At 37.7% G+C, this 27789-nt stretch overlaps 1 protein-coding gene across 1 annotated transcript; it reads right to left on the reverse strand.

The window, feature by feature from the left end:
• On the reverse strand, positions 1–27789 carry clvs2 (clavesin 2). The gene is made up of 5 exons (XM_065256227.2): positions 26725–27789; positions 24264–24438; positions 11825–11935; positions 9682–9902; positions 1–1582 (listed from the first exon to the last, which is right to left on the reverse strand). The coding sequence occupies exons 1-5, from the start codon at positions 27111–27113 to the stop codon at positions 1489–1491; spliced, it is 990 nt and encodes a 329-aa protein (XP_065112299.1). The 5' UTR covers positions 27114–27789; the 3' UTR covers positions 1–1488.

Genomic DNA, 27789 nt, shown 5'->3' on the forward strand with positions numbered 1-27789 from the left:
GGAATAAGCTAAGCTATGATAAAAGTGGTACCGCCAGACCCGGAGATCCGCTGAATGGATTCCAAAACGGTAAAAATCAAATGTTTAACTCTAAGGGAGCTGGAAAATGAGCATATTGTCAAAAAAAAGTGGAGTGTCCCTTTAAGCCCCATTGAACCAAATCAGCCTTATAACACATGCTGTTCTGATTCTCTTGTTAATGTGATGTCACACTGATAAAGCCCCGCCCATGGCCACTGACTGACAGGCCTGCATTACAATAGTTTCTGCCCTTTGCGAGTTGTACGCTGTCCACCATATCTCAATAGTGAGATACTGTTGTTTCAAGAATCAGATCTATTTTAATTGAAAGCGGTCGCTGTCTCTTTGATAAGGGAGTGAGGATCAGTACCCTTATTTGCATTTAAACCTACAGACACGAAAATATTTTGCTCACACCCATTTCGGACATGCTATAATAAATGATCTGTGTGGTGTTTTGAGCTGAAACTTTACAGACACATTTTAGACACACCTACGACTCGTATTACATCTTGTAAAAATGGGCATAATAGGTGTCCTTAACAGACGTGAACTGCTGTTGTACGTAAAAAGCCAAAATAATCAATCAATTTTAAACTTAAACAGTATTCCTTTAGCTTCAAAAATGATCTGAAAATAATGCCGGTAAAGTAAAATTGAAGGCCATGAACCGTACATTTGCTGTACCTTCAAAACTAACTGCAGACATTTGGTCCTTTGCATAAATATAATTTTCTCTGAAACAAACTTTAAACAGAAAAGCTTCACATTTACATCAAAGGATAAACAACAAGACCATCAGTGAAAACTATAACCTACAGTACTAAATATGAATCGACCCCTCTAGGATATAAGTCTACTAAATGAACACAGGCTGATTTGTGATAAAATAATGTTTTAAAACGACATCAGAGAAATGATTTCTTAGCCACGGTGTTTGCTGGGCATTTGCTGTGAAACACTGCTAAGCTATTTTCTTCAATGAAAGCAACATACGCCCATCTGACACTACCATCAGCTTTATGGTTTCCTAATACTCCTGAGCAACTCCTGGGGAATAAAACTGTCGGAAAGCCCAAAGTGAATCTTTATAAGCGTGATTTACCCATCCCACGTTACCATGTTCTACATAATAATCACGAGAAGCACATACAGGATATTCACAGCAGTCTTTACATGTTTGTGTGACAAATACTCCCTCCATCTCACGTCTAGAACTGAAGTGTATTTACAGAATTGAATTGGCACTTGACAATTACATACGGACGTCTGCCTTTAGCTCTTTGCTTCAAAAATATCACTTTTAATGGCAGCTCTCCGCAGTCTTCCTGGAGGCTGTTCGTGTGTTCTTCTCCTTAACATTACCTTTCTTTGTACAATTTTTTTTCTCGCATTATAGGAACAGGGTGCACTCATCCCCAGCGTGCGGGTTTGTCGGTTTCCCATCGCCTGGGGAGTTAAGAGCCTTTAGTCCAGTGAAAGCAAGGGCTGCATGTTCTCTTCTTCACTCTTCACTTTTTCTGGTCGTTTTAGGACACCTGGCTCCACCACGGACTGGGACCTGTGGGAATAAATAAAATATGAGCACAGGAACTAGTTTTGGAAAACCGCAAATGTGTACATGCAGTGGTTGCCACAAGCCTGAGACTGCACTGAAAATGAAACATGCATGTACTGTAAGTGCTGTGCGTGTCAGAGTCATTCAAAGGAAACTATGTCTGATGGAATATGGCATCTTTGTACACTGTGTTGGCCTACTTTTGATGGAGTCATCTGGTAGTGGCAGGAAAAGCTTTGAGGACAGCTTGTTATCATTCATCATGCACGAATATAGGGCATACTCTGACAGAAGAATTTATGCTTAAACTATGAATGTTATCATGCAAATTCATCAAAAACAGTCATTTGGGATTAGATCTTTAACCTAACGACAAAATTATATAACATTTACAATAGGGCTGCATAACGATTAATCGCGACTAATCGTTTGCAAAATAAAAGTTTTTGTTTACATATGTGTGTAGTGTGTATAATAATTATGTATACATAAATACACATGCATGTAGATATTTAAGAAGTATTTTGTGTATATACATTTTTATATAATTTATATTATATATATAAATATTTAATCTATAAATATATTTTTTCTTAAAATCATACATGCATGTTTGTGTTTTTATATATACATAATTATTATACACAGTACACACACATATATATATGATGTAAACAAAACTTTTATTTTGCAAACGATTAGGCGCGATTAATCTACAATGCTTTTAACTTTCATAATGTGTGATGAAAAGTAGATTATTGATTTATAGTAGGAAATTTGCCTATCTGTGAACATATAGGGCCCTATTTTAACGATCTGAAACGCAAGTGCGAAGCGCAAAGCGCAAGTGAGTTTGTGGGTGAATCTTGGGCGCTGTTGCTATTTTCCCGGCGGGAGAAATAACTCTTGCACCAGGCGCAAATCAATAAGGGGTTGGTCTGAAGTAGGTTCATTATTCATAGGTGTGGTTTGGGCGTAACGTCAAATAAACCAATCAGAACGCTATCCAACATTCCCTTTAAATGCAAGTGCGCAAGTTCCATGGCGGGTTGCTATTATTATGATGGATTTACCAGGCGCACGCCAGGAGCGGTTCACAGCCGAGGAGACCGACATTCTTGTAAGAGCAGTCAAAGACAGAGAAGTTGTTTTGTATGGGGATGGGAGAAATCCGCCCAAATCAGCGTCGGTTAAACAGGCGTAGGAGTAAATAGCCGCAATTGTCTCATCAGCTGGCATCCCCAGGACGTTGCGCCGCAAGCGCTACAATGATGTCAGGAGACGGGGGAATCCCAAGCTTGCCAGCATAAATCGGCCACGCCGTGTAACGGGAGGTGGATCTGCCTCTACACAGGACCTGACGCCAGCAGAGGACATCGCTACGTCCACCCTCACCGCTGAAAGCTAAGAAACGCAAGCAGTCCAACCCCAAAGTACACTTACAAATCAAGTTCATATACATTAAGGTTTCTTATGAAAACATTTTAATTATTATTTACATAAAATAAACGTAATACAACCACACAACAAACTTATGAAAATATTTTAATCGTTATTTGCATGAGAATTTTTTAATGCAGCCACACAAAATAAATAAAAACTATCACCACGATGCTAAACACAATGATTTCCCTTATCTCATGTGTTAAATATTTTTTATTGTAACAATTTCTGATTTGCAAAAAATAACTGTTGCATCTGTGTAGATTAGATAAGCAAAGTGTGCGCGCGTTGTGCACGCTATACATTATGGTCAAGCATGCGCCCTTAAAATAGCATAATGATCAACGCGCAATGCGCCACTGACTTTAGACTAGTTTTTTTCTGGTCAGTGGCGCAAATGTTTTTTGAAACTGCAAAATAGCATCAGGGATGGTTTGCGCCGGAACACGCCTCCTTTTTTTGCGCTGAACCGCCCAGGGAGCGCAAGTTCATTCCCTAGTTTGCCGACGTGTGTCTGAGGAGGGAAAAACCCGCTGTGCGCCGGTGCTAAATACGAATGATACATGCGTCACTGACAAAGTCAATTGCGCTGGGTGCAAGATAGGGCCCATAATCTTCATATCTATAGGGGGGGGGGGGGTAATGCTATTACATGCATTCTGACTTATTAACACAGTTAAAGAGTTGTAATCCTCATGTTAAACAAATGCAAAGTGTTAAAAAAGCAGTTGAGAGTGTGTCATAGTATTTCTGGATCAAACTCACACCTCCTCTTCCTACAAGTTTCGGAAAGTTTTTTTTGGCACGGGTACCCGTTATGTATCAGTGACCCCATATTCTTTTTATGGGCACTTCCACCAGAAAAGCAAGCTCAAAAACAATGGATATAGTTTGTTTATCCGGGGTAGCAGCAAAGTTTTATTGTGTGTTTGTTTAACGCACGATTTCGACCCATGAGTCACAGGTGGTAAGTAAAACCAGATCAAATGTCTCTGTGTTTAGTTGGCAAGCGGCGTGTAAGTGCATATAATGTAAACCATACAAACATTTAGTAAATAGGGGGGGGCATCCGTGCCAGTTTTGCCAGACGCATCCCGGCCAGGATTTTGGGTGCATCTTCTGAAAGTTGCATTGCTCGACCGCATACGTCATCAATCTTCTCACATTTCAGTTAAAATACATAAGAAAATTAAGATTTATTTCAAGAAATGCAATCATTGTAGTTTCATTCTTACCTTGAAATGTAATGATTGCTTTTCTGAAACAGAACATGAAATATTAAACCTTGATGACGTATGCGGTCGACCAACGTGACTTCTGGAGAACGCCCCCGAAATCCTGGCCGGGACGTGTCAGGTGAAACTGGCATGAATGGCACCCTATTAGTAAATCATAAGTTATCCAGAGATAGTAGGATAATGTTTTGTGCGTTGCTTGCTCGTGACTCACTCCGCCACTGGACTCCTCCGGGATCTTGTGCTTTTCCGGAAACTGATCTGTCTTTAATAAATCTGATAAAACTAAAGACTCCTCTGAGATATAAAGGAAGTAATACTACTCCATAGGTACTCAAGATTAACATGAGATGAGCAGAAACAGAGCGTGTTATGTGAGCTTTATTATTGACAGAGTAAGACCATGAAATCTAACTTTGGTGCTCCTAATCTCATAGATTTGAGACTTTATCATGGATTTCACAGACAGTCTTACATATACAGACTAAATATCTATAACGTTTAACCACATAAAATTATTACAGTCATCACAAAAATAATGGAAATGTATTGTTAAGAATGTATTGTGAAATAAAGGTCCAACAGTAATTGTGTTGAAATGTTTCATGGGAGGTAGTGAATTTGTTACAGCTCTGTTGTAGATATATTCAATTTTTTTAGTATATTGTGAATTTAGGAACATTGATTTTCACTCAGTTTTAAACAATCACACAATGTCATTCAAGAAGTTATAAAAGTGAAGTCGTGCTAATCCAGCAATGCCCTCAATACAACACAAATTCAAGTGAAATAAATTGATGTCTTCATGACCTTTCAAGAGCAGACAAATGAGGTAGTGGGGTTTTAATTGCTCTGAATAATTTACGCTTAAGAATGTAGGTGTTGCTTTTTTTCACGCTCATTTGCAGCACAATGACTTTTTAAGTAATATTAGACTGGAAATATATATAAATATATGTGTACAATAGTGCTTCAAACTGTAAAAAGATTATGGGCCAGAATTAACAGGGCAAATTAGCGTGATATTACAATTTCAATAAGTGGAAATTTCTGTGGGGGATTTACTGACAAATGCACACGTTGAAGAACATGCGCAAAAATCACACTCCATAATAGCTGAAAGCAGAGCAAATTAGCCTAGGGTTTAAGACATTAGCATAGGGTTTTAGGTGCCCAAATAATTGCCCAAATACCAGCAAATTTTTTATTGCATGTCTTTAGTAAATCCTGAAAGTAGATTTTTTTGTGGCCATTTTTTCCCCATTGACTTCCATTATAACAAAATTTTTTGATTGCAGAGCCATGACACCTTATTACCATGCATTCTTGATTCTTTGTGGCTTTTCCTTGTGCAAAGAGGTCAAATTTGTCATTTTTACTGTTGATCACCATGTGGCACCATTAACCCTTTAGTAGCCTGTGCAAAAAAACAGAGCTTAATTTCTTGTTTGTAAATCTTTGACATGCCCAAGACTGTAAAAAAAGGTAAAAGAAAATCCAGTCCCCATTCACTTTTTATATTGAAAATCTGTCAGTTTGTGTGTGTTTTTTCCCAAATCAGTGACACTACTTATAAACTTGGCAATTAAAGAGTTAAAATCATGGAATTTTTGCAAACATTTGGTAGTTTTGATCAGTACTGAGGTTGATTAACAGATTTATGCAAAAAAATGTGAAAAAAAATCCGATATATTTTTACAGCAGTTTAATTTAGTGGCCTTTTTTGGCCGCTAACAACACGTAAGGGTAGTAAATTTGCCCACGATATATTGTTACGTTTTTTGAAAAATTTCAAAGCATTTTCTTGAAAAATGTGTAAATATAAGATTTGTCACCAAAAATCATTCCATTTGCTGAAACACAGAGAAAGTTGTGGCCAAATTAAGACAAAAAAATTGCAAAAATGGCCCCAACAACACATAAGGGTTAATGGAAAAACAACTTTCATAAGATCCTTTGATGTTGTCAAAACAAGTGATTGATTTGCAGTTTTTTAATAAATATAAAACTACAACAATGTAAAACATGGACAAATTCACCTAAGCTATGCGAAGAAATTAAACTTTTATTATTACCTCCATCTTATGCATTTTCAACGCTCTCTCACTTTCACATTCACATGCAGTTTCTAAGTCAGGAAATGATTTACACCAATTGTGTACAGCAGTGGTTTTCAATCTTGTCCTAGGGCAGGGGTTCTCAAAGTTTACATTCAAAGGTCCAAATCTGAATTCTTATAATTTTCATAGGTCCGGAAAAACTTTATGTAAATCATTTGTGTATAAAAAAAATCAACAGTTTGGGAAAAACATAAGTGTATTTTGCATTTAAAGTAAAAAAAAAAAATTGAATATGCCAAATGGCATAGTTTGTTCTCCATCAGATGCATAAACCATGGCAAAAAAAGTGTGGTTGGTAGGCAGAGACACTGACCAAAATTAGGGGTGCACCTATAAATTGGCTGATGATGCTTGCTATGCTTCTCAATGAATTACGGTGAAATGCCGCTACATCCATAAGCCAGGGGGCGCTCTCGTGCAGAAACTAAATATGCACTGCAGACAAAGAAACCAGACACACGCAGCTCCAGGAAATGTCTTAAGGATATATTTATATTGCTGTTCTTCAAACCTTTTCAGGTATTTTCATGATAATAAAGAATATGTATAAAGATTATGTTTGACGAGTTTTCTTTTTTTTAAATGCATGATTTAAACGACTCAAACCAACAGTGATTTCAGATCGATAAGGATTTACTGATCAAAAGCCGCAGTACATGAAGTAGCTGTGCATAATATCTGGGTGTGATGGCTACAGCGTCAAACAGGAAATTTTTAAATAACTCGTTTTATTTTCAGACAGGAATACTCTTAAATCTAAAAAGAAAAAAAAATCTAAACGAATGCTTTACAAGTTTAATATGCATTTGTAAAGTAGCAAATGCACACATTTAATCAATCATAGATATTAATGCACTTGTAATATGAAGTGGACGCGGGTCCGGATCAAGTTCCCGTCGGGTCCGGATCCAGACCGGAGTCCGGACTTTGAGAACCCCTGTCCTAGGGGACCCACAGCTCTGCTCATTTTGTATGTCTCCCTTAACTGACACACCCAGTTCTGTTCATGGATCTCTCCCTTAATGAGCTGATGATCTGAATCAGGTGTGTTAGATAAGGGAAACATGCAAAATGTGCAGGGCAGTGGGTCCCCTAGGACAAGATTGAAAACCATTGGTGTACAGTATAGTTTCATGTGCGTTGCTGGTGTGATTATGCTTTTTGCACCACAGAGAGCAAAATATTTCAGTCGCATTTAAAAGGCATCGAAATGAGGCGCTGATTCAGTCCGGTAGATTCCAGCCATGCACAGTATTAGGGTTTCGGTACCCAGCCCTAAAGACGACAAAATTGATTGACAGGTCTGTCTCAATGAAAATCAACCTACTGCTAACCACACAATGTCGCAAGCGCTCTTGGCAAACAGAGGGGGGTTGGAAAAGGACTCGAGTTGAGATCATTTGTGTTGTCTCGGGTCCATTTGGCAAAAACACATACATTTATTTTAAATTAAATTAAATTACCTGAGACCTAATGCCACTATTATTATTCCCGACTCACGACTGAGGCACACGTGAAACTTGTTGACCTGAACTCGCAGACTGCACACACATTGGTGCCATTTAAATTTGAGTCCAGCTGGGGTAAAAAAATGCCACTGGTTCGGGTCAGACTCGGGTCTTATTTCTTTGAGTTTGTCTCAAATCGGGTTTTTCTTTAAAAAAAAAAAATGCACGTCATGTTCGGGTAAAAGTGATTAGGGTCATTTTGATCGGTTACATTTCTTTGGACCAAAGAAGACCTCTAGCCAGGAGTGCCTGGATACAAGTTTCTCTAAAACTAAGCCGCCATCTTAGACTCCTCTGTATTCAGGAGAGAGTATTAGCGTAGTGTACGCACTTTTCTTAGTGACATATGACAAATTTGGAGGGCGGGGGCACAGAGCAGCAGCAGAGTAGCCTCCGTAGGTTGCGTAAGCTCTCATCCTGAATGCGGACGCGACTAAGATGGCGGTGCTACCAGAAGGTATTTATTTTCGTTAATAACGTTTTAAATATGGATATTTCTACAACAACACAGCGCGGATTACCCTCAGAAGACCTTTGTTTATCATCCTGTAGCTGTTTGGACTTATTTTGAGAAGGATGGACGCACTTTTTTTGGACTTGAAGGTCGTGGACTATGGGTGGACCCCATAACATTACATTTAATCAACTGAAAGATCTAAAATATTTTTTAAAATATCCGAAAATGTGTTTGTCTGAAAAACTATGGACATATGCAAGCTTCATAGATAAATCATTTCCAAAGGGGCGTCAACAACGGACGTCGCTCAAATGCCTCTGGATGCAATCAGGTAAACCTAACCAATCAGAGCGATGAAGGAGATGACGTATGCAGAGCTATATCAGACTTTTGCCGATTCCAGTCGGTAAGACAGCGATAACATCTTTTTTAGATATGAAGGCTTTGAGTGTTGTTCTTTGCTCTGGTTTTAACGACAAGGAAAAGTTTAAATCGCCTTAAACAGACGCAATAGCTGATTCGAGTGATGTTTCACGGCGGCATCCACCTTTGTAATGTACAAAATCTGCTTCACCGTGACTGCGCTGTCATCATCGTGTAAAGCCGATTGGTGCCTCAATTTCGAACGGATTAGAAATGGGCTTGTATGGCCTCTTTGCCAGACTACTTGCAGAGCAAATCTAAATTTGCCAGAAGTTGTCTTTTCCCAGGCTACTATAATGTACCCCATTCATAGAAAGTACAAAGCGAACTGCGTATCTCACATACTCGCAAGTCCTGGGCCTGATAGGCAAACAGTTGATTTATACTGAAGCTTTGAACGCACCATTGCACACTGTGCTATATTTGGATGGTCACACGTCTGTACGGTAACAGTCTGAGAGCCTTGCTGTATTGAGATGTTAGCCACAGGTAAATCTCTATCACATGTGTTTACGCTCCAGATGCTTGTGTGTATATGCGCTACATCAGTCACTGTTGTGACTTCTGCCTGATTTCATGACCCAGTAAATCGAGACACCTGGAAAAGGCCTGAGACGATGCTTTCGTACAGTTCCTCGACTTGACAGAGGCACTCGATCAAATGCGTACCTCGATAAAAATGCACATGTATTTCAGAGGAACAGTGTTTAATCATCAGACTATAGGGACTTGGTTGCTAAGTGCAGCAGTAACCAAGAGAAAACATGTGTACTCAAAATGTGATTCTTGGAACAAACACGTGTGCTGTAAACTGTAGCTTCTTTATGCCTCTGGCAACGCTGCTCATTTATCCAGAGAAATACTATTTGAATAAAGAATTCGAACAGACAAACACTGCTGTAATTTTTACACAAACCTCTTCATGGTTTTGGGAGACAGATCTTTTTCCAGGTCTTTGACGGACAGGGTGTAAGACTCGGGGCAGTAGTCAGTGTCCTCATCGTACGCGTGGTCAAGTAACGTTCTGGCCCAGGTGCCCATGTCATATGGAGGCAGCATCCCACCCAGTTCAGATGGTAAAATCTCAGGCAGAATCAGCTGGTGCAAGCTGTTCAGATTGTTTCCATGCATGAAGATCTAAATGTGCAAAATATAAAATATTGTTATTTTATTTCATCTTTATAATAATTCTGTTAACCTTTGTACACTGTCAGAAAGAAATGGTCAAAAAGTGGTATAGCTGCCACTGGGGTGGTACAAAGTATAGCTTTGCACCTAAAGAGCTCATAAGAGGTACATACTGGTAACAAAGAGTGTATGAAAGTACCTGTAAGGTACATATTGGTACCAAATGTATACATATCTGTACCTAAATGGTACATATTAGGACCTTAAAAAGGGTACTGCCCCATTTACAGCTTGGGACCATTTTTTATGATAGTGTAGCCCTGTTCAGTTGATACTGCAGTCTTTGTGTTCAATTTATATTACATTTTTTGTTGTTGTTTGTCTGTTTATGAAAAAAACTACTTTTGGATTTATTGTAATCTAATGGAAAATGCATCATGTGACTACATATAAAATACCCATATGAAAGAAAAATCACAAATGAGATCTCATTATCTCCTTTTATTTTTTTAAGTTACCCACCAGCATTTTTTGTGATTTTAACAAAAGTTTCACAAAATGCCTTCAAGGAAAATTTTCTTCTAAAAATATATAAACATACAAATATATGCTCTCGTTTCAAACAACAAACAAATAAACAAACAAACGGGGAAAACCGTTTCATCATATCTTTATTTTTTTCTCTGTTTATAAACTCTTAAAGGAACAGTATGTAAGAAATGTATATAAATTAATCATAAAATGGCCCTGATATGTCACAGACATTAAGAAATCATTTTCATTTCAAATACTTAAATCACTGACAACAGTGGTCTGGCCAGGATATTCTCATTTAAAAAGTGGAGTTGCAGCCCTCAACTAATGTTTATGTTGTCATTTTGTGTATTGGCCACCAGTTGTGTGATTGCAATACCAGTTTTGGCCACAATCCTACATACTGTTCCTTTAAATATGGGTATTTTTCTTCAAAAATACAAAAAGCTCAAATAATGGCATTTTTGTGAAGGAATTTTGTTAGAGATCAGTTTCGGAACGATTATCAAAACATACACGGAGTGTAAAATTAATAAATAATATTTTGCTTCAGTTTTTTTTTATAAATTGGGTAATCTAGTGGATAATCGCGGTATTACAGATTACCATAAAAACCAAGCGTGCCGCTCAAGCCCTGAAAAGTGAAGCCAAAACGTCTCGATCGCCCCCCAGTGACTGGTCCCAGTATAGGTCATAAACCCCGCCTCCCCATGTTATTCAATGGGACTTGAGACCAACGAAAAAATGTTATTACACTTCAATTATCTTTTTTCCGAAGCTGGTTTCTGTCATTTACTGTAGTTTTTATCACTCTGATGTACCTTCAAATGTTTGATTTTAAAATAAGTTGGTGTTTAGTTAGTTATTTAATGATATAAAAACGATGGTGTCACGTCATGATTGACAGCTGTGATATCGTGTGATATGCGCATTCTACAAGAGCGAGGGCGGGGTCTTGATTTTGCGGCTTCACTTCCTGCTCACTACTGCGCATGACTGGTCCCAAATCGCTACTGTGCAGACTCAAGACCCAAGATGTCAGCGCCATATCGGGACACTGGCGGCTTCACTTTTCACCAATGGAAGAGAGCGAACACGCGTCGTCCATCTTTTTTTACAGTCTATGATAAAAACTCATCAGGAACATGTTTTATTCAGGCAAATGTTTTCTTTTAATTTGTAATAAATCTGAGAAATCTGTCTCTATTTCAGAAGAGATCTCAAAAATGGCATAAACTTAGCTCATATTATAGAGGATTTCAATATGAAACTTTTCTCATCAAAATGTATGCAAATCCAGATTATTTTACCTGTTAAACATCCGAGACTGAGAACAACCTACGAGCAAAGAGATTTTCCTATAGGTATTTTCTTAAAAACTTTTCTGTTTCTCTCACCCGTTTTCTTGTTTTGTCCTTCAGGAAGGGTCGGATGACTGTATAAAGAGCGTGGATGTACCAAGGTTGGTTGACAAAATGGATCCCTCCAAAACGAGCCGGAAAGCTGTCCTGTGGGTAGGGGAGATGGAAATATCAAATACTGTATCTTTTGCAAGCAGACAAATAATACTTGTGTGCGTATAAATGTATAAATATAATGTAATAATGTGTATAAAGGGGATGGGGAGTTTTTTTTAACACATATGATTTTGTTTTTTGGGACTTTTTTAGACTCTGATATATCCCATATACATACATCTGCTGTATGTGTAAACATCTAAATGGTTATAAATAGTGTAAATTGGTGTCAAATAGAAATATTGTGGTTAGATGAGGTGATTTGTTACACTAACAGAACAGGGATTTGTACATATTTGTATTGTAGCAATTAAATAAGCCACACAGTACCAGGCACCCATTTCATTTAGAAAATGTTAATTCAAAACATCCATGTAGAAAACATTTTCAAAACCTTAAACATATGGAGGAGAAACAAGTACAGTATTTAGATTTTTGTTAATTATGAGTAACTGTTGATTTACATTATACCACTTATGTTATTAACATCCATCAACAGGATGAAACAATAGGCTTTATGCCCAGCTGGACTACTTCCTGAACTTCAGCCAGCTCCTTGTTTTCTGTCTGCCATTATTGGACAAACAGATTAATCCAGGTGTGCCTGACCTCAGTAGTCACAACAACAATAATCAGACACACCTGGATTAATCAGTTTGTCCAATAATGGCAGACAGGAAACAAGGAGCTGGGTGAAGTTCAGGAAGTAATGCAGCTGGGCAAAAAGCCTATTGAACCAACACATGTCCTGCCTTTTTGCCGGCTCCGCCTATACTGTGGGCTTCAAAAAATGCCCTTCACAAACTTATGGACATCACGGACACTACGTCCATATTTTTTACCGTCCATGATTTTTACACAGACACCGAGAACTTCTTTTGTCATATCAGGAGGGTGCTGTAAGATAGTGATGTCATCCCTGTAGACAATTTCATTACAACACTTTTTTGCTTGCCTGAATTTTTTAAAAAATCAAATGCTTTTTTATTTCAGGTGGGTATAATGCATGTTTAAAGTATGTCCATATAACAGTACTACTGTAGCACAGTAAAATTACATTTCAATACACATTTTTTTGTAGTTGGTAGTATGCGAGAGGAGGTTAAACTATGACAATAGATTTCTAACCAATCAGCAGCTCTCCAACCTACAGGCTCTTTTTAGGTTTATACGAGAGATGCTAATGCTCATCTGAAATAGTTGGAGATCCACACATGGTTCCTGGTCCCACAGAGGATTACACTAAAAGGCAAACGTAATTCCCATTTCACCTGTTGATGTCGATAAATACCTCGCACTGTTCGCTAATCTTTCCTGTAATCCATATTCATAAAGCTGACTGGAAAAATCCAGAGAAGCTTCATAATAATCTGAGTTACATTCATTCGCTTTGCTTAGAAAAATGAAGTCTTAAGTAATGAGGGAAAAGACTTACAGGTCTTAATACTATTTTCCCTTCATTTTTTTTTTCAAATTTATACGACAATATATATGTAAATAATAAATGTATAACATAACCTTTACCTACTGGCTTCTTGCTTTCAATAAAATAAAACATATGGCCTAGGGGGCAGTTGTGGCTTAATGGTTAGAGTCAGGCTTGTAACCTGAAGGTCACCGGTTTGAGACTCATAGCTGGCAGGTTGCAACAGTAGCCATGTTTTTATGGGCATTTTAAAGTATCGCATCAAAAACGAGTGATGGAAACGCCAAATTTCGAATAAAAATTCCCTTAATTCGCATAAAGGTTTTTACGCTCGTTTGAGGTGGTTTTTGACTCCTGCGATAAAGACTAAATGCGAATAATGGGAGATGGAAAAAAATTTGCAGAATTAATTCTGAGCGAACATTAAACCCACCAGACTGATTGTCTAGCTGTTTCGGCTGAAGTTGTCTTTACCACTGAAAAAAATGATTCATTTGAATTTAATCAATTCAATCAATTCAATTTATATTTTATTTTACTTTACTAATCTTTTTTGTTTAAATGTAGCTTAATATTTTATTTTACTTTACTTATCTTTTTTGTTTAAATGTAGCTTAAATAAATTGATTGCAACCACTTACCTTAAAAAATTTATTAAATTCAATGAATCATTTTTTTCAGTGCATCACTGAAAAAAATATTCATTCAATTTACTCATTACAACTTAATGGAAACACACCTAATTCGCATTAGTTTGTCTTTCTTAATTTTTTCGAATTTTCAAAAGATTCACTTCAAAACCCAGCTAGTGACTTGAATTTGGAAAATGTATGGATTCGTGGGATCTATTGATACATTTGGTTAGCCTTCATACAATGCTTGTATACAGTAACACAATTCAGAATAACAAAACTGGGTTCTTTTGGTGAGACTGGTGGACATCTGCAAGCCTGCGACCCATGAGCACAAAGGTTAGATCTGGCTCTGGATCTGATGTGGAGCAGGTGCATAATGATTGGCCAGAGCTTGCCCAATGGGTAAGCATACAATGATACAGTATCTCTGCTTTGGGACACCACTGTTATGAAGGAGATAAAGGTCTACCTGAATTAAACATGAATCTACACTACCTCTAATGTGAGCTCCTGAAACACAAATCAAATCATCTCCTTGCGGTCAAACAGTGGAGACAAAGGGGAAAATGTTCTTTATGCTTGGATCTACTTCTAGAGGCTTATCCTGCCATTCAAAAAAAAAAAACACGGATATGAATTTTCATTTTTATACTGGTGATCTGCTCCAAAACCTTGACATCAAAGGTGGAGATACCAACTCCCACTAACACCGTAACCAATCACGTGAAAAAACGATAAGCAATAATAAATAAATATCTTAAATGTTAATCTACTTTCCACTTCCATATATTAAACATCAAACATTGTTTTTAAGTAAAAGTGTATTTGCTTTATGTAGATAATAAAATTGTGACACTGGACCACAAAATCATACAGTCATAAGTCGCACAAGCAATAGCTACAAAATTATAGATTTTTTGAATGCACAAAATCATTAGGATATTAACTCATTCCCGCCAGCCTTTTTGTGATTTTCACAGAAGTTTCACAAAATGCCTTTCAGGAACATTTTCTTCTAAAAATATATAAACATACAAATATATCAAATGAAAGAACAGACCCCCTGCTTTCAAACAAACAAACAAACAAAACAAGAATTTTTTTATGCTATCTGTATTTTTTCTTTGCTTATAAACTATTAAATATGGGAATTTAATCGTTTCAGAATGATTATCAAAACATACACGAGTGTAAAATTGATAAATCATTTTTTGCTTCAGTTTTTTATAAATTGTGTAATCCATCTAGTGGATAATAGCAGTATTACAGATAACCAAAAAAATCAGGAACATTTTTTTTTCATGAAAATGTTTTCTCTTAATTGACTAGATAACTTGTCAATGGCAGGGGAAGAGTAAAGTAAAGGTCATGTTCAATGAAGATATTTTGTACATTTTTTACCATAAATATATTTCGAAAATGTATTTATCATTAGTAACGTTTTGGACAACTTTATTGGCAATTTGCTGAATATTTAGTTTTTTTTGCACCCTCAGATTCCAGATTTTCACATAGTTGTATCTCAGCCAAAACAAACCATACATCAATAGAAAGCTTATTTATTCAGCTTTTTTATAATGTATAAATCTCAATAAAAAAAAAATCACCTTGACTGGTTTTGTGGTCCAAGGTCACAATTTTCTAACCTTCTGGAAAAATTGTCTCATGGATAGACACAGCAACCTATTTCAAACATCCAGCATACAGTAGGATTTAACCGGTAATCCAAATATCTCTCCATACACAAAGCACACAAGATTCAAATTTTGTATTAAATTGCTGCATGCGTTGGCAGTTACTAAGTTTTAAAACAGAGCCTGTGTGCAAATATCTGATAATTAAATTTAAATGTCTAATCTTGTTATTTTCATACATTTGCAGTGGTTACAGCTGACTGGTATTTACCAATTTCTGACTCCTGTTTACTGTAAACGATTTTAATATGAAAACCGTAATGTTTATGTAAATCTATTATCATACACATGCAGTTAATGTTGCATTATGAGAATTTGAATCAAATGTGACTTTGTTTAAAAGCTATAAGTGCACAATAGCATGCATTTTCTGACACTCTTTCTACAGTACAGTAGCTACAAATCAAAGACACGTCAAACTCTTCGCCAAAGCAGAACATAAAACAGACAATTTTGCATGTCAAGTGTAATGTGTGTCATTTCTGTGACACATATTTCATTTTCTATATCTGCCATTGATGAGACATACAGATAACCCCACCCCACACAAATGCTATTGGTTGACCCATTGTTGCAATCTCATAATGTGGTGTTTTAACCACACCACACTGTTGCATCCAAATGGGGTTTCAGAAAAGCAGATATGCAACATTAAGAAAAGCTTTACAATAGGTTTGTAGCTAAATGGATTCATTTGAATACAAAACCATCAAGCAGCACAAACTAGGGCAGCGAGTCAGATCGACTAAAATCAAGCCATGCCAGAAGATAATTGCTCTTAAATGTGTCTCATTGTAAAATCAGGAAGCATTTAAAACATCAATCTGCAATGTTAAATAATTACCGGCTTTAAAAAGCTCTGCTAAATTACACTTTATCAAAGCTATTGCATTACTTTGAACTTGATGGGGTTGTGTGTAAGCTGATGAACTGATGACTTTATCTGCTTGTTTCTGTTTCAGTGGCTTGATGTGATCTTTTGTTAGACACCACTGATGTCATACTGAACTGAATAGTGATGTAATGGTAAAAAAAATACATTTGATGGAGGAGAAGCTAGCATTTTATCATGGTCCTCTTTGTTATTTTTTTATCATGGTCAGTAAGCTGTGCTGTTTCACGAACATGCTGCTGTTTAAGGATTTATAGAAATGAACCCTGATTTCTGAGAGCATCTATAGATACATTGGTTTCTTGGCCCAGACATATAAACAGCAAACTTTTGCATTTGCAAACTTCTGACTTCCACATTTTAGTTTTGCAAACAACGGCTCCTTTGAATGAGCAAGGACCTCCCAAGAGACCATAAGACTGACAGGTGAAGCAACCAATCACATTTAGTTTTGTGCCGTGTCATTTTTAAGGGGCGAAGAAATGTCTCCACAATAACAGGTTGCTGTGCAACCAGTAAATCATTCATTCACAAACGTCTCTATAGTTAATAACAACAATAGCAAACATGTTAAAATATATCTTTTTTAGAACCGTTTTAAGCAAAACTTTTGGACGTCTTTTAAATAGCACCTATTGTCCGATTCACGTTTTAAAGTGTGTATTACAGTACATGTTAATGATATGCAAAAGGTACGGACCCCAAAGTAAATGATGATGTGAGTTACCATCTCCAACGTAAATCTCTTTTCTTGGACTACAACAAACACACGGATTGTAGGCAACAGTTTACTTCCTGGGATTGGTGATGTAGACAAGACCGACATTATCATAATTCCTCCCGCTTCGAAGTTAACTCCTGTTAGCATTGCATTGTGCACGAATCTTTCAAACATGATAAAGGGCGTCACATTTCCAGCTGACACCGAGCTTTTAAAATTTGTGCGTTTCAGGAAGAAAGTGAAATCTGGAGCTACAAAAATGTACGGTATGTGGAAAATAAGTGTTTTTAACCATAAAGCACGCAAACACATTGTATTATACCAAATACACAACATAACGTTGTTTTAGCAATGAAATAGGTGCTCTTTTAAGACTTTATGTCATGAACCTGCGTTTATTTGACCTTGATGAAGCAACCATGCTGGGTTGCTTCGTCCCTTTTTGACCCAACGTTAAGTTACAAAATAACCCAGAAATTGTATAATTATTTTTCCTGCAGATTTGCTAAAGTAAAATATACATTTATATCTGGCGGACGCTTTTATTGTGTTTATCCCGGGAATCGTACCCACGAACAGTGCTCAAACAGTTGAGCTACAGGAACATTGATATATCATTATTCATTTTTAACATTAAAGTATTTTTTGTGAAGCTAAAGTGCTTAAAGAATTTTGCACAGTACTGTAACCATTAGCAATACTGTATATAAGACAATTTATCATAACCAAGTATACTAAAAGTATAATGAAGCTTAAAGGACAAGTTCGGTATTTTAGACTTAAAGCCCTGTTTTCAGATTGTTTATGATGAAATAGAACGGTTTTGACTGAAATTTCGACATATGCGGCTGCCCGGGAATTTTTGGGTGTTTGTGTTTCACCTCCCACCTCTACAATGGCTATATAGGTGCACTGTAACAATCCTTCCTAAAATGCATTAAACTTTCGTTTACAAAGACGTGAAACTCACCGAGTGGTCAGAGGTGTTCACTGATATGCTCACACAAAAATCACTGCAAAAGACGCATTCCAACAGGTTTTATCGTAGTTTTTGCCAACTCCATTGACTTGTATTAGATGTCCTGTGAGGTACGGTATTACTCCGCGCCGGGAACTTTGTTTCTATTCTTGCAATTGGCAAAGGTGGATTAGTGCCACCACCTGGGCTGGAGTGTCTATTATTCAAGCTCTCAGCGGAAGAATGTACGGGTGTGAGCCGTTTGGAAAAATAGGTCCACAAGATAACAACGAATGCTAAAACAGATGTTGGAAAGCATCTTTTGCAGCGATTTTTGTGTGAGCATATCAGTGAACACCCCTGAACACTCGGTGAGTTCCACGTCTTTGTAAATGAAAGTTTAATGCATTTTAGGAAGGATTGTTCCAGTGCACCATTAAACCCATTGTAGAGGTGGAAGGTGAAACACAAAGACCCGAAAATTCTCGGGGCAGCCACATATGTCGAAATTTTTGTCAAAACCGTTCTATTTCATCATAAACAATCTGAAAACAAGGCTTTAAGTGTAAAATACCGAACTTGTCCTTTAATGCTCTGAGACATGACATTGCTAACATCAGTAATGGAAGCCCTGCAGGAGATTTTTCATCTACCAGCCCACTGAGTTTAGCAACGCATGCTCAATAACACAAAGACGAGAAAGACTCGCTAGCTGTCAGCTCTGCTGTGTATCACAACAGCCTTACTACAGCGTGATAAACAGCACGACCGTAACTGTGCCACTTTGCAGCAAGCAAAACAATTAGTCAAACTGCTCGATGTTAGACAGCCGGACCTTAACCTACAGATGGGACAGTCAAACCAATTGACATTGGGAGCAGATGTAAACCCTGTGTGCAGGTGGTTCAAAATAACCCACGGGGTATTTCCTACCCTAAATCTCACTTTCCCTCATATGTTTCCTTACAGGAGTTAGACAGCTGGCTCTATATTGTACATATCTTAAAAATAGATATAGAGATGTTTGAAAACATTTTAAATGATTATTTCAACACTGTTACTCAACCCAATGGGTGAGTCAAATATGGACAAACCCAACAGTTGGGAAAAACTTAGCTTGAAAAATCTAGATTAATTTAATTTTGGGTTGGGTTTGTGCATATTTGACAAACCTATGGGTTGAAACAATGCATTTTTATAGTGTAACATTTTATTCACTTCCATAGACCTAATAATCTGCTTTAATGTTTGTATAAACCTGGGGCGAGGCCAGAGTTTCGATACTCTGTAGTTACATAGTGTACTAAGAACGACGGAAAATTAAAAGTTGCAAATAATATTGCAGATTATTATCAGTGGCAGCCGGTGACTTGTTTTTTTCTTGGGCGCTCTGTGCGAAGTTCGTCACAACATGTATGTAGCCGATCAGGTGTGTGGTTCCTTATTTCAAAATTCGGCGCGGCGAGTGATCCTATGTGCATCACGTGTCTTGTCAAAATAAGTGCCTACTTCAGATGCACCTAAAGGGTTTAAGATAAAAGAGACGCCCGCGTTTGCCAGATACTCGCATAATCTCATGCACAATTGCCATTTTTGGGACAACTATTCCTTTAAATATATGTATTGTTAATGTTTACAACAAAATTACTTTTTGCTTAGAAATGCAACAACGTGGTGCATGTAGAACTGCCAAGAAAATGAACTTCCTTGAGATGCACTTTAAGTGCCCTATAAAGCAGACATACGGTGAGTGTGGCTGAGTGACACGAGTATGCTTCTCTCTGTGAACACAGCCCATCTGGAGGGTGCATAGCACGGCGGTTGGACAGGTTGCCAGGGAAACTCGGCATGGGGTGGGATGGGGAAGATTGGCCCATTGTGATTGGCTGCCGAGCGTGGGTTATTTCTCAACACTAAGAGAGACAAAAGGCATGTCCAACGCACAGAAGCAAACAACAAAGCACTGCTCAAGAAAAACCAGGCCCACCTTCATTCAGTTCTGTTTGACTTTGGGAGTATATGCTTTTGTATTGATTTAGCTAAGAACAGCCATTTTCTATGCATCAAGTGCTTATACCACCATTTGCTTGTGAACGAATTAGGGGTGTAAGAAAATATTGATACATGTGAGAATCGTGATAGTTTGTTTTGCAATACTATTGATTCTCAAAAATACCAAATATATATATGTATATGTATATGTTTATGTATATAATATAATATATTTCTTTTCTTTCTTTCTTTCTTTTTTTTAATAAAAATTATACAAGATTCGTGGCAGTTGATTCATTTGAAGTTTGCATCCCGACCACTAGATAGCATTCTTCTTATCTCTGAACTTAAACAGTGACAGGAAGTACTAGCATATGGGCACGCACGTCACATTTTTTTGCATATGGGTGCATAAAAAAGGTTTGCATGTGGTGGTGGGTGCTCAATGACAGCTTGCCTAAAATTATATCCTATTTCTAAAATAGGAAATATTCACATCATCTCGTTTCATGCATATTGCATTGCAACCCCTGATTCTTGAATCAGTGCTGAATGCCTTTTAGCACAGTTTTATTATAGTAAAAGTAAAATTGTGGTTAAGGCTAGGGCTGTCATACGATTAATCATAATTAATCACATACAAAATAAAAGTTTATGTTTGCATAATATATGTTTGTGTGTACACACGTTCATGTATGTATTAAATAAATATTTACATGTGTATATATATATATATATATATATATATATATATATATATATTTATTTATTTATTTATTTATTTATTTATCAATTTTAAAGGGGACATGTCACAATATTTTTTTAAGATGTCAAATAAATCTTTGGTGCCCCCAGAGCACATATAGATAATTTATTATAACATGTTAAAATTGCCACTTTGTAGGTGTGAGCAAAAATTTGCCGTTTTGGGTGTGTCCTTTAAAATGCAAATGAGCGGATGAAGTACAAACATTGATCACAGTGATTGTGGTTTGATGTAATTCAAATTTAATTGTGCTGTCGATTATTTTTTCTCTCTGCACTAAAAGTGCCGTGGTTGGATAGTGCAGATTAAGGGGCGGTATTATCCCCTTCTGACATCACAAGGGGAGCCACATTTCAATGACCTAATTTTTCACGTGCTTGGTTTACCAAAACTAAGTTACTGGGTTAATCTTTTTCACATTTTCTAGGTTGATAGAAGCACTGGGAACCCAATTATAGCACTTACACATGCCATGGCCCCTATAAACATAAATGGATATATACATGCATGTGTGTGGTTTTTTATACATAATAATTACACACATATATTATGCAAACAGAGACTTTTATTTTGTATATGATTAATCGCGATTAATCATTTGACAGCAATAGTTTAGGCGTTTACATGCAATGCAAAATCGGGGTCATGTGCAGAAAACTACCTGATGACCTTCCTCCGGCAATACAACAAAAACCGAAGACCTTACACGTTGCCACTCACATTGAAAAAACCTAAACACCAAACAGTTCTGAGTCTGACGCTTCCTCACAATGACAATAAAGATTGACAGATGCCCATAAGGACAACATCATCATCATTTGATGAATGTAATGCCATGCATGACCTCACACTTCTGGGTCACAGAGCCGTGCGATGTTCCCTTGAGCTCTCAACGTCATGTTTAATGTACATATTCTGCTTTCTGTCAGTGTCAAAACAGAGCCACGGGTTGTCACACTTTATCAGACATTCTTCAAGCATTTTTGGAAACTCTTTATCGTTAGCAATAGAAGTTTTAGAAGGATTGAATAAAGAAATGCACCGTTTGCGTCGGTGTAAATATTTACACATGTAAATGGTGACTTTAGTTGACAAGCCAGCTTTTGAACTGTAACTAATTACCGCGGCTCTTTTCCCTCAATCTACGCCATTGTTTCCCTTTCAAGCGGCTACAAAAGCAATGTCCCACTCAATCTGAACAGCACATTGTGGATGCAAGATGCTAATGGCAGCGATCAATTATTCACCGGCTAATCTGTCTGAAGAGGCACTGGAATGTGGAACAGGCTCATCACGAGCCCGCATTAATATTCAGTCAACAGGACTCAATCCAAACTGCCTACATGTCACATCAGACTCGAGCTCTTCACAGAAGAACAAATGAGAGCTTTCAAATAGGTGCTTCTGGAAATGTCGATGTTCAGATTTGTTAAGTGGACAATGGACATTTTATGTCACACTGGCTGATTGTTGGATTAACTAACAGGTCGTCATGGTCAAACAGTTGCGGTGAAGTTAACTACTTGAAATACATTTTTACCAGCCTACCCTTCCGAAAAAACATCAGCTGGGAGTCTCCCAGCCTTGTTTTAGCTGGATTAGCTGGTGTAGCAAGCTGGTCCAAATGTGTTTTGGTCACTTTTTAACCCTGGAGAAATTTGGCCAATGTTAATTGCTGCTAAGAAAAGGGTTCTTGGGTTCTCCGGGGTTAAGCTGGTCATGGCTGTGAGGTTAACCCAGCTACCAGCACCACCTTAAACCAGCTTAAAGGCGGGGTGTATGATCTCTGAAAGCCAATGTTGATATTTAAATCCCCTAAATATACACACCCCTACCCCAATAAAATCTGGACTTTCTTTTGATAGACCCGCCTCACACATACACAACCCAGGCAACGATGTTGGTTAGTAGACACGCCCCTTACTGCTGATTGGCTACAAGTATGTTTTGGTACTTGGCCAAAGTGTTTTTCAAAAATCATGCACCCTGCCTTTAAGCTAGTTTTAGCTGTTATTTTTGTTATTAACCAGGCTTTCCATACCCATGCTACGTAGGATGTGCCCATGTTCAAAAAAAACTTTCCTGAACCCTGGCGAATTGCGTTTGGCACAGAAATACTTTGTCACACATCCAACTGCTTTTTTAACACTTTGCCTATGTTTAGCATGAGGAAACCAACTCTTAAACTGTGTTATTAAGTCAGAATGCATGAAATACTGTTACCCCCCCCCAAAGGACAATTTAGTCAAAGCTTAATTCTTTACTAACTTTTTATAGTCTAAAGAACCTTTTAACAACAAAAAGAACCTTTTATGAAACAACAAGGTTCTGGTGGGGCCCAGTGACTTCTCTTCCGGGGGGCACAAATTCAAAATATATGTTCGGTGCGTCATGTGAACCTATGTGCATCATGCATCATATCAAAATAAATGCGTCAAAAGGGTTTATGATTAAAGAGATGTTTACAAAATATTTGCAAGACACTAACTTAACACTAAACTCTGGTTATAAATGAAATACAGCGAAGATCATTAACCCTTTCATAGCATCTGCAGCAGTCACATATTTTGACATGACGTGCCGAACACACCCTCTAAAAAATGCTGGGTTGTTTTTAACACAGGGCTGGGTCACTATTGGACAGAACACACTGCTGAGTTAAAATGACTCAACTGCTGGGTTATTTTAAGCCAACTGCTGGGTTGTTTCAACATGGTTGATTGACAATAACCCAGCAATTGGGTTAAAAACAACCCAGCATTTTTTAGAGTGCATATTTTGACATGACGAGCCACACACATGACGGCCTATACATTTTTTCACGAGCTTTGCAAAGTGCGGCCTCGAAAAAGAAGTTACCAGCTACCACTGCAAGGATCTTTATGGAACCAATAAGTCAAAAATGGTTCTTCTTTGGCACCGTGAAGCATCTTTATTTTTAAGAGTGCACCCACAGTAAACTGTGAAGCATAATATTCATTTTTGATTTATATGCAGAGCTTTTCCTTTGTTTTAGATCATGAGGTCAGATACCGTTCATGCAGCACGCAAGGAGAATAGCAAATGTTTAATAGAGGAGGGATTCCTACAAGCACCTGTTCAGATACAGCTGAGACTCATCACTGAAAACCATATACAGGCTTTGTATGATTTAGTTGAGAACAGTTGCAAATTTAAAGAATGCAGTGTAATGTAATAATAATAACTAACAGATGAAAAACAAATGAAGTGTTACCTGCAGGCCCTCAATAGCCAATCTCAGCATGCTTGGCGTTAGCTTGGAAGCTTGCTTGAAAGTAAAGTTACTCCAGTCGATGATCAGGACAAATCCATTTACTTGTAGCTCAGGGTCTTCTATCATCGCCTCCAGAGAAAGTAAGATAGCTCGCAGAATATCCACAAAAGTGTACCTGCAGATAAGCACAAGCCTTTAGGGAGGTTTTCAACATCTTGCAGATGTATTACAGTAGCTATTTTTCTCCTCCTACAATTATTAAATAACAATTTGGATAGAATTTGTTCTCTGTACTCCTACACAAACTTTGGCAAGGACGTTTGTGCTTTGTTGAGGTACTTTGGACAGAAAGCTCTAGTACATTTCCCACAAAATCAGACGCCCTGCTTGACCCTTGTGATCATCACATATTGGTCCTTTAAGAAGCTGCCAAGAGCCCCGTCATCCGGTGATGGTAAGACTGGCATGGGTTCAAGCCTGTTTGATACGGACTTCAGGACTTGTAGCAGGACTAAAGAGACTAAACTTCAACAATTACAAGCACCATAATGGTTGGATTGGCATTCTTCTTACAAAGCATACATTTATGAGCCTATAGGGGCGGTTTCCAGGGTTTAGATTAATCCAGGACTAGGCCTTAGTTATATTAGGACATTTAAGTAGGTTTTACAAACAATCCTTACCAAAACAATACTGGTGTGCATCTTGAGACAAAACAATGGCACTGATATATCCTGATCTCACGAATTTCCGTGGCATAGTCATAGAACTTTTTGCTCACTTTTCCGTGGCATTCTCACGGATTGGTTACTCAACTGTTTTGTCCTATTTTCTTACCATTGTCGCTTTGGTTTAGGGTTAGATTTACATAAAATGACATCCCTACCCAAACCCAACTCTAACCCCAATGCCACTACTTAAAGTGACATACTAACGCAAACACCAAATCTAACCCTAAACCGACGCAGCAATGATTTGAAAATTGGAAAAAGCAGTTGAGTAACCAATCCGTGAGAATGCAACGTTAAAGAAAGTCTGTGGCAGGGCCACTGAAAAATGCGGAGATCCGTGAGAATGCCACGGAAAAGTTAGCAAAAAATTCAGTGACTATCCCACAGAACTTTGTGAGATCATGTTGGTTAAGATGTGTCAGTACAAGGTGTTTTAAAAAATAAGACAGCTCAAATATGCATCTTAGTCTGGAACTAAGATTAGCCCTGTCCGGGAAACAGCCCCATAGTGCCCTAAGTTTAAACTTAAGCCACAATGAAAAATGATATTGCATTTTTCAAAACCAATTCACTTTGAAACATTTTTGCAATCACTTGTTGATTATGAAGTTTAATTTAAAGAATATATTGAATCAAATTCAAACAGGTGCTCATGCAGAGTAACCAAAGAAATAGTTTATTATTAAAGTTATGAACATTTTCACTCAATTTAAAATATCAAAACCAGAAATACTGTACATCTCACTTTTTTACTGTACCTCACTTTTTGTGATTTACCATTATCTGCATAAAAGCATCCTACATAAAGAACATAATGTGCCAATATAACCATAATAGATTTAATATTGACTTAAGCTCATGTCAAAGACTGAAATCATTGAGTGAAATCAAAGTTTGATGCCCTAACTCATAAATAGATTAAGAAACTTAAGATTGGATTTTACAGGCAGATTTTTACAGGGTCAGACACATATCTGCAAACAGTTTTGTATCTAATAAAATAACATTTTTATATATGTACTTATGTGTCCAAATTTCCTTTGGTGTCTTTTGGTATCTTTTGGTTATAAGAGTTTAATGAAGTTAATATCTTTTTGGATTTAGTAAAACTTGATTTCAAAGTTGGGACATATACCAATATCAAAGGGTCCATTTGTAACTTTAGTTTATACATATCCACTATACATACACATACTGATAAAACACCTTAAATGCACTTTAAGGAACCTTTTATTGTCACTAGTCCAAATGTATACTCTCTGGAATAACATAAAGTCCTTTACTCAAGGACACATTTATATGGTGATACTTTACATTTACTGATCATGTTGAAGTCTGGGGATAATTTATTTAGCCAACCTAAACCTTTAAACCATTAACGACTAAGCTACACAATTACTACAGTTGTGTATGTATGTCTATCTTTACATTTACATTTATGCATTTGGCAGGCACTTTTATCCAAAGGGACATACAGTGCATTTAAGCATACATTTTATCAGTATGTGCTCCTCTGAAATCAAACTGACCTTTGTACTGCTAATCTATCTATCTATCTATCTATCTATCTATCTATCCCTCTCTCGCTTTCATTGTACATTTACCGTTAACTAAGGTCTTTATAATGTGTACACGTCACGCTCTGGAAAGCAGTGAATGACAGAGGAAGACAGCAGCGCAAGAGCGCGCGTCATTGCGCACCATTAGCCAAAATCCAATAGCACCCTCACCTGCTCTGATCCCAGTTCGCAGCGAACAGAACCAAAATCTTCCTCCCGTATCTATCCAAATTAGACAGAACCCCCGGGAATCCATCCTTCAGAGCCTGCTTGATCCCCGGATCGGTCGCTTTTAAGTTCTTGAACATGTCTAAATTCTGCTGGCGATATTCAAAGTACTGGGCCAGGAGACGGAAGGCCTCGAAATGGTTAAATTTCCGTGCTCTGAGAAAGCGCAGGATGAAAGCATCGTCTGTCCTGAGAAAGCCAATGTCTGGACGGGTGATGATCATGTCCCTCACCTCCTGTATGTCCTGATGCAAAGTGTCGGGGTTCTCCTTTAACTCCACCTTGGCTTTCTCCAGGGTTTCTGGAGACAGGCCTGCCTGTAAATGAGTCATTGTCCTTGCTCTGGACCAAGGCTTCCTATACTGTACTGTACTGTATGCTATACAGTATAAATGATGATGAATGTCAACCAATGCGAGTCCTTTTACATTAAACCTGACTTTTGAGATGCTCCTGAGTATAAGCTATGAAACCGATAGTCCTTACGAGTTGTAACTGTATTGTGGATTTATTACTCTGGTTCCTATGTAAATTCACATACATTCATATAGTCGTGCTCATCGATTGTATGCATGCATGTATGGCTTTAAATAATACGTTTAAATAATAGGCGTTAAATACAATGACGTCTGTCCATAAAATCCGTCCATTCATTCCAGCCCACCCCAAAAACGCCTAAAAACGACCATTGCCGATTAAAGCGCTACTCTATCCTACCATCAACAAGCGGCCAGGCAATGCGGCACCCTGCAGCATCTGTTGTCGTAAGTATCCATTTAACGCGCATTTCTGATGTTGCCATGAATGTAAGTCCGAGCATCATCGGATTCCGGTGTCTCTCAGCGCCAGATTTCCATCGGTATGGTGTCGGTGCGGGTCCGTATGGTTCCGATGATGTGCTGGATGGTGTACGTCAGTGCCGCCGCTGCTGCCTTTGCTTTGTTGCTGATGAGAGTGACTTCAAGCCATCGCTCCAGTGATACGGTCTGTCCGTCATCACATGGCGGA

This window comes from Paramisgurnus dabryanus, chromosome 12 (genome assembly GCF_030506205.2).
Source record: "Paramisgurnus dabryanus chromosome 12, PD_genome_1.1, whole genome shotgun sequence".
Classification (NCBI taxonomy): Eukaryota; Metazoa; Chordata; class Actinopteri; order Cypriniformes; family Cobitidae; genus Paramisgurnus; species Paramisgurnus dabryanus.